Source organism: Arachis hypogaea, chromosome 9 (assembly GCF_003086295.3).
Source record: "Arachis hypogaea cultivar Tifrunner chromosome 9, arahy.Tifrunner.gnm2.J5K5, whole genome shotgun sequence".
Classification (NCBI taxonomy): Eukaryota; Viridiplantae; Streptophyta; class Magnoliopsida; order Fabales; family Fabaceae; genus Arachis; species Arachis hypogaea.
Window position 1 is genome coordinate 10449992 of NC_092044.1, and position 12943 is coordinate 10462934.

Genomic DNA, 12943 nt, shown 5'->3' on the forward strand with positions numbered 1-12943 from the left:
CAAATAATAATACTTGACCAAAAAAAAAAAAACAAATAATAATACATGAATTAATTTGAAGAAATAGTAGACAAATATTACCAAAAGTGATCAAGAACACTTTTACCTGGTGGAACATATCCGAAGATTCACTTAATTACAGAGGAACTACCATGATTACTGGAAGAATAGCTTCTGTCCCCTTGAACAAGTCTAGCTAGACCAAAGTCTCCCAAGTGGGCAACAATATCATCATCAACAAGCACATTGCTAGACTTAATATCACAATGAATTACGGCTTTTTCTGAATCATTGTGAATATAATCCAAAGCAAAAACTACATCAAGAGCAATATTTACCTTTTGCATAAGGTTCAGACTCATATTTGTGGACTGGCTATCTTCCATAGTGTTGTGCAACAAAGTTTCTAGGCTCCCATGAGACATGAACTCAAACACTATGGCCTTGAAATCATTCCCGTTGTAATCAACACTTGACCAAGAAGTCAGTAGGTTGAGAAGGTTTCTATGTTTAATTTTTTCTAGGGCTTTACATTCAGCCATGAAACTCTTCGATGCTCCACGTGTTTGAATATTCAACACTTTCACAGTAACAAGTCTCTCAAAATGGACAAGTTCCTCTATACACAGAGCCAGAGCTTTCCGTGCCAACTAAATTAGATGAAGAAAATTGATTTGTTGCTTGATGTAGCTCTCCATAGGAAACCTTCAAGTACCTATATTCTAGTGATGGTGAAAAAGATAACTTCTTTCTGAGGCAATAGATACTAATAAAAATTATGAAAGAGATCAAAAGCCCACCAATCACATGAGAATAATTTTCTTTTTATGAGAGCTCTTATGTTTGTTTGAAGAAAACTCAGGACATGGAGGGAGATTTAGTTGAGGTATCCCACCGCACAGATCATTATTTCCAATGAGTGATATTACAATGATGTTACTAAAGACTCCTTCCAGTGGGACTTAACCATAGAGATGATTATAAGACAAGTTCAAATTACTCAAAAAAGTCAGGTTTTCAAGTTCATGGGGGATTGTGCTTGAGAATTTATTATTAGAAAGGTCTAACCTTTCAAAGGATCTTAAAGATCCCAGGAATGGGGGTAGACTCCCATGGAAGAAGTTTCTGTCTAGTCGAAGCTCTATTAATGTAGAACATGCACTAAGTTCCACAGAAATGACACCACAAAACTTGTTTGCATACATATATAATTTGGAAAGAGATGCATCAAATTTCCTAACTCTATAGGGATTGAACCAGTAAAGGAGTTGGTGAATAAGTCAAGATTTACTAAACCTTCTTGATAGCCAAAGGTTTGAGTAGGTATGTTTTCACTTAAATTGTTTACCAAAATGCTGAATGTGTGCATCTTTTTATAGTATCTCAAGGTAAATGGAATACTTCCTTCAAATGCATTAAAGTCCATGTGAACTTCTGACAATATAGTAAGATTGCCTATGCCAGTAGAAAAATTACCTGAAAGATTGTTCATACTCAAGAATATTATTACTAGATTTTTAAGCTTTCCAATTGAATTTGGAATTGGTCCCTCAAGGGCATTCTCATCCATAAGAAGTGAACCTAAGCCAAATAAATTTCCAATTTTTTCAGGTATCCTTCTAGATATTTGATTCAATCCCATGTCAAGCAAAATAAGATTGGTTGATAAGTTGCCTATGAGATTTGTCAATGCATCACCTAAATAATTTTCGTAAAAGTCCAGCATTTGCAATTGAGTACAATTAGTCAATGAAGAAAGGAAATTCAAATTGTGAGCTCTTCCAGTCCCAAATCTATTACGACCCACTTTAAATTCCCGGAGTTTGTGTAAACTTCCTAAAGTACGAGAAATTAGTCCATAAAAACCATTTTCTTCTATATCAAATTTTTGCAATTCGGACAAATTGGATATTGAAGATGGAAAAATACTAGTGAATAAGTTTCCTCCACACGCAAAATTTTGAAGATTGAGAAAAGCCAGAGGCATATTTGAGAGAAAATTACCCGCTAATGAAAAGTTTGAATATTTGAAAGGTTATAAAGTGAAGGAGGAAGTAAGCTAGAAAAATTATTTAGATTCATAGCCAAAAATTTCAAATTCGACAACCTCCCCAAAGCCGGAGTTATGCTTCTTTCCAAATGATTTTGTGAAAGTGACAACTTCTGAAGCGATGAAAGATTTACACCATAGAACCAAACCAAGAAGGTGAAAGAAATCAGAACTAGATGAGAAGAATAAAAGAGTTCTAGAATTCTAGAGAGAGAGAGAGAGAGAGAGAGAGAGAGAGAGAGAGAGAGAGAGAGAGAGAGAGAGAGGATAACCATCTAAGTAACTAGCTGACTTGGCTGCTAGTTACTAGCATAACAGAAAGACTAACTTTATTTCTAGACTCTTCTATAAGTTGCTAGTGCGTGTGTGTTCAGCTATACACCTAACATCCTCCCTCAAACCAATGGGTACTGCCTGCTCTACTCTTAGTTTTTCTCTCTATTTCGGTTAGAACATCATCTATCTTTCTAAGTTCTGCTTCAGTGCTACTTCTTGAAACAGCAGCTTGTTTTCTACTTGCCCAAGATATCAGGTTTGGACCCAGGTAGATGCAGAAACCATTGGTGGACTTTCTATCATCAATGTCATTGCCCCAGTCAGAGTTGCAAAATCCATAAATTTTGAAATCCTCAGTTTTTCTAAATATTAACCCATGATCTATGGAGCCAGATAGGTACCTCAATATCCTTTTGATGCTTTCCAGTGACTCTCAAGTGGTTCATGCATGAATTGGGCAACTTTGTTTACTGCAAAGGTGATGTCAAGCCTAGAAATGATTGTATATTGCAGCCCACCAATGACTGACCTATACAGTTGTGAATTATGAACTTTGGCGCCACCTGATGCAGAAAGTTTTAGTGCTAAAGTCATAGGGGTCAGCATGCCTTTTGCATCACTCATGGCAGCCTTCTTCAGCAAATCCTTTATGTACTTTGTTTGACTGAGTACAACTGAATTGTCTGGTTGATTTCTGACCTCAATTCCAAGAAAATAGCTCATTTCACCTAAATCCTTGAGTGAGAAGACACTATGCAGCTAAGAGGCCAGTTGCTAAATTTCTAACTGAGAGCTTTCAGTTATGAGGATATCATCCACACATACTAGAATGAAGGTTGACGATTGATCAGTGAATTTTGTGAAGAGAGAAACATTAGATCTTGTGTTCTTGAAGCCAAATTGATTGAGTGTAGAGCTGAGCTTTGTAAACCAAACTCTTGGGGCCTGTTTTAGGCCATAGAGAGCTCTTTGTAGCTTGCAGATTTGAAGTGAGTTGTTGGCAGTGAAACCTTTAGGATGTCGCATGTAAACATTCTCATGGAGATCTCCATTGAGAAATGCATTGTTGAAGTCAAACTGTCTCACTTTCCATCCCTTTGAGAGTACAACACTAAGAATGGTTCTGACTATGGAGGGCTTAATGACAGGGATGAAGATTTGGTTGTAGTCAATCCCTTGCTTTTGATGGAACCCCTTTGCTACCAATCTTGCTTTATATTTTTTATGCTACCATCTGGATGCCTTTTGATTCTGAAAACCCATTTACACCCAATTGGTGCTATGTTTGGTGCTGCATCAACTAGCTTCTAGGTTTGATTCGGTATTAGTGTAGAGAATTCTTTCTCCAACTGCATCAACTGGCTTGATATTTGGTGCTATTTTGGTGCTGCAAATGACAATACAGTCGACAAGAGCTCCTTTCTGGATGGTAGCTGTTCTGAAGATCATAAATGGCGACGCTGTTGCTGCGGAAATTTGAAAAGAATCAGATGCCCCTCTTGCCTCTTGGACTGGTTTACTTTCGTTGTTATCCACCTCAGAGCTACCTTGTAAACCAGTTGAAGCATCATTCATTGAAGCTTTTCCTGGAAAACTCAATTTTATACTTTCTGCCACAGATTGATTTTTATCAGAAATCTCACTGGAGACAGTCTGTGGTACCCTTTCTTTTGTTGCATCTTTTAAGGATGAACTAGTATGATCAAGCAAACTGAAACTTATATTCTGGAGCAAATCAATACTTTTTTCCCCATTTACAAGGGAGTTAATAGAACTCTTAAAACTGCACACATGATCTTTTCCAAAAGCAAGAAAGTTAATTCCCTTTGGAATCCTAGCTGGCAATTTCTTTGGAATTTCCACCAAAGTTTGATTTGTTCCAGATGTACTTTGGTCAAAAGAGGATAAGCCAACTTTGGTCGTTCCTTCCTTTGGCGTAGTAGGAGAAGGCAACGATAGCTTTGCAACATCGACAAAGCTAACTCCTTTAGATGCAAGCTTAAGCTGTTTCTGTACAGTGTTAGCCAGCAAAATCTTCCTTGGCTGGTGACTGTATCAATAAAGCCCATTTTAAGTGAGAATAATTATAATTATAATAATGAGTCCCGCTAGGGAGACAATGGGTTTTGGAATTCCCTAAGGATCGAACTCTTGACCTTTCAGATCTAAAACTCTAATACCATGTCATGATACCACTCATCTCAGAGGCTTACGCTGATGGAAAAGGGTAACACTAATAGTTATATCTCTAATACTCCCTGAACCTCCATTGTACGCATTGTACAGATATTCCATTGGCTCCTCATACTTCCCCTATAATAATACACATACATGCATCTGAAAATACCGATTGATAACTATTGAGATTCAAAAACGAGAAAGGCTTTTAAAATGCGTGTATCAACCACACGATACACAGGAGAGGCTAAATTATATAGCCACTAAGTATTAAACAATGAAATATATATGAATATACAGTTTCACTAAAAACATAATGTAAGAAACCACAATTACAGAGAATAGAAGTAGTATAGTATCATTCAGACTGATGAGCTAGAATCTCAGATCACAGTTGAAGAGAAGATAGAAGAGAATTAGAAACAAGCAAAGGGAAACAGCGCACTCAATTCTCCCACTTCCTGATTCTGCTTAACTACAAAACTGTCCCTGAACCTCTTGCGCCTATATACCTGCTGCCCTTTGGGAAATTTTCCTCAACGCTAACACATAATGCACAACCTAATTATCCTAATTATATATGCTAACAATAGCCTTTGTATTTGGATTGAAAACACAAGCATTTTACGGGAAGTAATATAGAGTGGATGTGGTACCTGGTGCGAAAACAAGCATGCATCACCTCTGACACAAAAAACTCCGGGCACAAAGTTAACACAAGGATACTTGGAGAGTTGATGATCAAAAGGGCAGTCATCCCCTTTCATGCAGGAGTGACGAGCGAAAAAGGAGCATGACTGCAATTTCAAAATCAATATCGTTCAACAGCAGTTAGAAAGTCTAGTTCACAGATATTTCTCAAGTCCTGAAATGTCTTGATGAAAAATCAATAGACAGTAACTTATAGATAAGAAAAGTACCTTTGATTTGGTAGAAGGCATTGTATCATGTGAAAAATGGCACTTGTCACCCTGCCAAATTTTTGTATCAGATGAAGCAAAGGATGCCAAAATAATATGATAATTTTGAATATAAAAATATAGCAATGTATTGCATAAATTACAAAAATATACTACTCATAAAACAATGACACAGGCATGCTACGGCACAAATTTACAAGGGTTCATGTCAATTCACGTCACATAAAAGATATATGAAAATTTTACAGAATTTCTAACTCAACTTTCTAATATAGAAATCTTGCATAACAAAACATCTATTTCATCATAGGATTTTGTTATCATGTTGTTGTAATGTGTTTACCGTTAGTCCCAAATATAAATGAACTTCGAGCAGGTCACCATGTTATAAGAAATGAATATCTCAACTACCATCTAGGATCACACTTAATTATAGTATCAAAACACACATAAAATTTTCCCATGCTCTCATACAAAGTTCGACAGTAAAATATGAAAAAAAAAAAGAATGAAAGTGGAAACAACACTATGCAAGTATAAGGGGGAAAAAACATTTTAATATTTTATAGTTACACAACAAGCCTCATAGCATCTTCCAACAAGAAAATGGCGACAATAAGAGATAGTTTTTGGTTTCTGTTGTACTAGAGACAACTTCAACCTTTTAACACCAAGTTGTTTGTTCTTTTCTGCCCGTTTTTTCCGCTTTTTTCCTACATAATGAAGTTCAAGAAAGAATGGGATCAGTCACATGTTAGAAAAACAGGTTTATGAATTATTCTATCCAAATAATGTAAAATTGACTAACATTGAGTTGACATAAAAGGATGGGAACTCAATATATCAGAAGAATACCTTCTTTTTCGCTTTCTTTTCCGCAGAACCAGGGTCACGCTTTTTCTTACAGCTGACATCAACTTTCTGTTGATGAAAAAATTGAATAAAAAAGAAAACTGAACAACCATACTCTTAAACCAATACAAGTGCCTATTAATCTACCTTTTTTATTTATTTTATTCGTTTATTGTTAACGTGTAAAATAGTAATCAATATGAGAATAATCAAGATGGCAAGATCTTTAATGTCAATGGTATTGGATTCAAATTCTTTTTATATATAGATATAGAGAATATCAGTTTTAAATTAATAATGCTTAGTATCCTAAATAGTTTCAAAATAAATCAACAAAGTTCATATGAGATTCGTTATTGCCAGTGAAAACTAAGAAATTAATTGACATAATCTATAAATATACGGAATGATTGTCATTTAAATACCATAGAAGTAAGTTTAAGCAGTAATGTACCCAGGTCAAGATCATACCTCTGATGCAGCAGGGTTTCCATGATCCTTGTCAGAGTCCTCTTCCAATATGCATTCGTGCAAGACTTGATTTTGAACATAATTTATTGGCATGTCAGTAACCAGTTTCCTACCTATTTCTTTGCCTAAACCTTCCTTTTTTGTCTTCCCCATATTAATACTTTTGGGGTTCTGAACCTCATCAATTTTCGTTTGAGGAATAAAGGAATCTGCAGTAGGCATGCCAAATGAACTACAATCCACTCCAAAGTCTCCAACAAGTTCTCCCTCTTCTATGTCTTCATTTTCAATCTGAATATTTGAAAAATTAGATGCATTGTTTGCACAAGTTGACTTTTCTAAATTCTTTTCATTGATTTGGAAAAAGCGTATGATAGGGTACCAAGGGAGGTCTTATGGAAGGTTTTAGAAAAGAGGAGAGTAAGGATCGCATATATTCGGGCAATTAAAGACATGTATGATGGGGCCACAACTAGTGTGAAGACTCAAGGTGGTGTGACAGAGGAATTCCCTATTGGTATAGGATTACACCAGGGATCATCCTTAAGTCCATACCTTTTCACATTAGTCTTGGAAGTACTCACAGAGCACATCCAATGCCATGGTGCATGCTTTTTGCCGATGATATCGTCCTTATGGGAGAGTCAAGGGAAGACCTAAATAAGAAGTTGGAGTTATGGAGAGAAGCTCTAGAAGTGTATGGTCTGTGCATAAGCCGTAGCAAGACGGAATATATGGAATGTAAGTTCAGTCTGAGAAGGGAAAACTCCAATATAGAAGTGAAAATTGGAGAGAACACCTTACGAAAAGTTAAAAGTTTTAAGTATCTTGGGTGCATCATACAGGATAATGGAGAGATTGAACATGATGTAAATCATAGGATCCAAGCAGGTTGGTCAAAATGGCGGAGTGCATCTGGTTTTATATGCGACAAAAAAGTGCCTTTAAAACTTAAAGGTAAATTCTATCGCACCGCTATAAGACCGGCTATGCTGTATGGTACGGAGTGTTGGGCGGCTAAAGGAGAGCACGAACATAAGCTGAGTGTGGCAGAGATGAAGATGTTGAGATGGATGAGTGGTCACACGCGATTGGATAAAATAAGGAATGAAGATATAAGGGAGAGAGTTGGAGTAGCACCCATTGTGGAAAAGATGGTTGAATCGCGTCTCAGGTGGTTTGGACATGTGAGAAGAAGACCGATAAAACATCCAGTCAGGAGGGTGGATGAGATGGAAGATGGACAAAGGGCGAAAGGCAGAGGAAGACCTAAGAAGACCATCCATGAGGTGGTCAAACGAGATCTACATGTAAACGGTCTCTCTGTAGACATGATACATGACAGAGCACAATGACGTCGTTTGATTCATGTAGCCGACCCCACTTAGTGGGACAAGGCTTTGTTGTTGTTGTTGTTGTTGTTGTTGTTTCATTTCATATTTATCTTCCAAAGAAACATGCAATCCTTGAGTAACCATTAAGTCACATTGCTCTACCTTCTCAACTTCACCTTCTTTAGAATTTGGAAGAGAACCCGTTGCAGCACAAACCACTTCCATTTCACTCCCCTCTCTCCCGTGGTTTATACTTCGATATACCAGTTACCAATGCAGAAGTTTGTTCCTGTGCTGATGTTGACAACTCAACTCCTAAGCATTGATTAAAGTTTTCAGAGGGAAGTTGATCAAGCGGGCCTTGTACTTGCATCTCACCTGCATTACCACATTTTTTGACATCAGAATGCGGGAATTCATCATTCTCGAATCGGTAATCCATAGGCTCAACTGCCCTGTTCTGTTCCTCGCCTGACCCTGCACTCACAGAGATTAAACCACTATCACAAATGATATTTTGTGTTCCATTCACAACCAGTTCCAACTCATCCATTATCTTTTGTTGCTCTATATCTGCATCGTTACACCTGTCCTGCAGCAGTGTCCTAAAAGTATCCTCAACTTCCTCTATTCCCATCATCTCCTCTATATCACCCAAAACAATATCATTGACAACACACACCCTGCCCTTGTTTCCAGTCCCTTCAACAGTCTCGTCAAACTCCTGTATGCTTTCGATCGGGACAGCATCCTTGGGATGGATAAAATCAGAACCAACAAATTCAGAGAACTCGGGTCCCTTCTCCTTTTTCTCTGGCTTCTTTCTACCATTGCCATTATCTTGGAAAAGAAATAACCATAATTTAAAACAAATATGATAGAGGCAAATAAATTTAAAAAAGTGTATAATCAAAGTGAAATCAACAGGAAATTGATCTTTATGCACAACCAAGCTTCCATGTCAATTTCTCAGGCAATAGGTAAGCTAAAAAAAGTAGAGACAACACTTGATGAGTAAATTGTACCCTTTTGGGTTTCAATTTACCAAAATTTAAGCAAAATCCAGACTGGATTAAGGAAAAAAAACTGCGCAGAGAGGTTAAAATAGTATCAAATTAAGCAAAAAAATAGCAAAAAAAAACATATACAAAAACCATATGATCTAAAGCACAAAAATAATGACAAATTTTTAAAACACAACTAATAAATGACCAAAAGAACATGCTACAAGAAACATTTTGATTTAAAATAACATACTAGGTGTGGCAAGAAGCTGAGAGAAAATTCGAACAAGAGTGATGTATGTTTCGCTGTGTTAAGTGTGATCGGCGATAAGGAGCAAAACTCCGTGGTTTTAAGGTATCCAATTCAGCTTGCTCCATTGGAATCAACAAAAAGGTTTCAGAGTTGCAAAGCTCTTACTGTGGATTTGGCAAAGAGGCAAGAAGCTGGCTCACCACCCCAACAGCTTCCTTCTCCTTCCACCTCTTTAGGCTAAGCCTATAAAGATGCCCAGTATGTCCTATTTTCTACAAAGTTGCAAATAAGAAGATTTATCCTTTAAAATTGCAAATCGCTCTCCTTATTTGACCTGCAGTAAAGAAAATGAATCATTGAGAATTTTTTAAATTTTGCAACTTAACAAATATAGTTCTTGCTTGAGTATAATTAGCTATGTGCTTTCAGTTTGTTTTTTGTGGAGCAGATTCGAATATGCATATTCAAACATGCCTTTGGGAAATTTATCTTTGTGCTCAATATCAACTTTACCACTCTTTTTATCCCAAAACAGCAAAGAATCATAACAAATAAAATCAGAATAAAAAACAGTAGAGAATCAATAATCAAAACAAAAATAGAAAATAGAACCAATAATCATAACAAATTGAACATCATCATAACCACAATCAGAAAATCAAAACCAAGAACCAAGAATCAATCATCATAACGAATACAAAAATCATCAAGTCACAACATAAAAAAAATAGAAGTCAGAACAGAAAAAAAAGTCCGGAAAAATCAGATTAAACAAGAAATCAGAACAAAAATTGAACAAATCATACCTGAGGCTGAGAGATTGAGAACGATGGAGCACAACAAAGAATGATGGAAAACAACGGCGCTAAGGACGATGCGGCTGCTGAGATTGACGGTGCTGAGAACGACGAGGCTGAGAGACGCGGCTTCTGGACGGCCGATGATGGGACGGAAACTGCGGTTGCTGGACGGCTGGATAGCGACGGCAGAGAGGAGTATAGGACTGTGATGAGAGAGGAGTGTGCGTGAGTGAGGGAGAGAGAGCAGTTTGTGTGTAGCGAGAAAAGAGTAAGGAGAAGCGGTAAGTACGGGACTGTATCAATCAGGTTTAGATTAGGGGATATTTTGAAAAGTTATCTTTTATATATATAGGTACCGGTTCAGTTCGGTTTGATTCAGGTTTTTAGTATCAAAACCAAAAACCGAACCAAACTGAACCAAAAACCCCCAAAATTTTATTTTTTCAGTTTTTTCAATTTTCAGTTTGTTTGGTTATTAGTTTTTTCGATTCAGTTTATCAGTTTTATTCAGATTTGATTGATTTTGAACATCCCTAAACACTGCAACCAAAACCTTGGATAAATCCAAACGTCAATATAAAAAGTAAACTCAAAATCAAAGTTATTATTGAAGGAGAAAAGGAAAAAAAATATCCCAAAAAATTAATTAAAGAAAAATCGAAAAATTATTAAAAAAATTTTTTGAAACACGGTAGAATTAAAATTTTTTTGATATATATAAATAAAAATAAAGTTATTGGATGATCGAACCGAACCGATTAAGTTATTGGGTCACTGGTTCAATCGGTGGGTCACTGGTCGAACGGTTAATCCGGTCTAATTAAATAACAATTTCGCTACGTTATCAACAGCATTTCTACCAATTCTTGTTTATGACTATGTTTAATGAAAATGTCTTTCTAGATGTGTCTAATAAAAATGTCTTTTTATGGCTGTTTCTAATGGAAATGTCTTTATATATGTATTCCTGGATGTGTCTCTTTATGCATGTGTTTAAAATATAATAATTAATTATTATTGGCAATAAGTTGGCAGATAGTATATTGGTACTCTATATTTTTCCATTAAATAATTATATAAAAATTAATTATTTTTCTTTATTATAAATACTTTTATTTTATTTTTATAAAAATAATTATCATTTTTAAATTTTAATACTTTATTAATTAGTCTATATTTATTTTATTATCATATTATTATAGGTGAAAACTCACATATAATTGTTTTCATGTAAAGTTGATATTTAAGAACCGTTAGATGATTTGACAAGTTTGACTAAATATATATATCATCTAACGATTTTCAACTATCAATTTCATAGGAAGACAACTATATGTGAATTTTATTTATTATTATATACTATAAGTATTTATTGAAAAAATAATAATAGATATCATATAATTATAAAAAAAATAAACTGTGATTAATAAAATTTTTTGTTTATCTTTTTAATTTATATATATTTAATAAAATTTATAGTTAAATAAAATATAATTGATTTAAAAATGAGTGACTTTAAAAATTAAAATAAATTGAGTATAAGTAAAAGAAAATATTACTATATGTATATAATTTGTATATATATTAGTAAGAAGTATTGCAGCTTGGATGGTTGATCATCCTTGTTGCCTTCTTGGGAGAACATATTGCTGATATGTCATAAATTCGCTTTCAAATGTGATAGAGTAGTTCAGGTCAGTTTTCGTCGATCACTCTAGATTTAACCAATTCGTATCGGTTCACTATCTTAATCGGTTTTCGTCGATCACTCTAGATTTAACCGATTCGTATCGGTTCACTACCTTAAGCAATCCTAACCTTAAAATAGACCGATGTTGGGTTTGGTTTGTCGATTTTTCGATCAAATTGATCAGTTCGGTCCGGTTTTAATAACTATAGATTAGAGAATATTTTAAAAAATTATCTTATATATATATATATATATATATATATATATATATATATATATACCAATTCGGTTCGGTTTGATTCAAGTTTTGTAGTATCAAAACAAAAAATTGAACCAAACTAAACCAAAAATTCCAAAATTTTATTGAACCAAACTGAACCAAAAATTCCAAAATTTTATTTTTTTCAGTTTTTTTATTTTCGATTATAATTTTTTTGGTTCAGTTGATTAGTTTTTATTCGGATTTGATCGATTTTGAATACCCCTGGACACTGCAACCAAAATCTTGGATAAATCTAAATAAGTCAATATAAAAAATAAACTCAAAATCTGAGTTATTATTGAGGGAGAAAAAGGAAAAAAATACCCCAAAAAATAATTAAAGAAAAACCGAAAATTATTAAAAAAAATTTTGAAACACAATAGAATTAAAATTTATTTGATATATATAAATAAAATAAAGTTGAGAAGCCAAATATTAAATGGAACATAGAAGTATAGAACTAGTCCATTTTAGGAGCACCCTTAAATGTGTCACTTTGAACACAACATAAAGTTTATTTGGTGTACTACTCCATTATTAATGATCAACTACATAACCCATAAGAAGAATCAACGAACATCACTCATCGTACTTGAGTTGTGGTATCTGTGTGTCGGATATATTTTAGACACAAGATTTATTAATATTTATGTTTATTGTGTCTAGTTGTATCTTAATAAAAAATAAAAATAAAATTTTCGAATACGTTTGGACACACTTAAATACTATCATGTGTAAGTATGTCTAATCTTATTCTTAACATGTATTCTTAAAAATAAATTTAAAAATAATATATATTTAAAACAAAAAATATTTTAAATACTTTATATAATTAAAATAAGATATTAAAAAT

General features: G+C 34.4%; 1 protein-coding gene across 12 annotated transcripts; it reads right to left on the reverse strand.

Annotated features, from left to right (window-relative positions):
- Positions 1-28: 28 nt before the first annotated feature.
- Positions 29-10453, reverse strand: LOC112710325 (uncharacterized). Of its 12 annotated transcripts, none has more exons than XR_011865352.1 (8): positions 10145-10453; positions 9504-9672; positions 6748-8921; positions 6280-6345; positions 6086-6137; positions 5425-5475; positions 5161-5301; positions 29-715 (listed from the first exon to the last, which is right to left on the reverse strand). XR_011865352.1 is itself a non-coding variant. In XM_072202479.1 (8 exons), the coding sequence occupies exons 7-8, from the start codon at positions 5259-5261 to the stop codon at positions 3623-3625; spliced, it is 855 nt and encodes a 284-aa protein (XP_072058580.1). In that variant the 5' UTR covers positions 5262-5301; positions 5425-5475; positions 6086-6137; positions 6280-6345; positions 6748-8921; positions 9504-9672; positions 10145-10453; the 3' UTR covers positions 29-3622. The 12 variants fall into 12 exon arrangements, 5 of the variants coding, with proteins under 5 accessions (XP_072058580.1, XP_072058579.1, XP_072058581.1 ...); XR_011865351.1 differs by having other exon boundaries at positions 29-1581; XR_003811623.2 differs by having other exon boundaries at positions 9339-9672.
- Positions 10454-12943: the final 2490 nt, after the last annotated feature.

Bases quoted from the DNA above. Each gene is read 5' to 3' on its own strand.
- LOC112710325 (XM_072202479.1), bottom strand. From the start codon at position 5,261: ATGACTGCCCTTTTGATCATCAACTCTCCAAGTATCCTTGTGTTAACT. The intron at 4,377-5,160 runs GTACCACATCCA...TTATTGATACAG, and splicing joins CATGCTTGTTTTCGCACCAG to TCACCAGCCAAGGAAGATTT.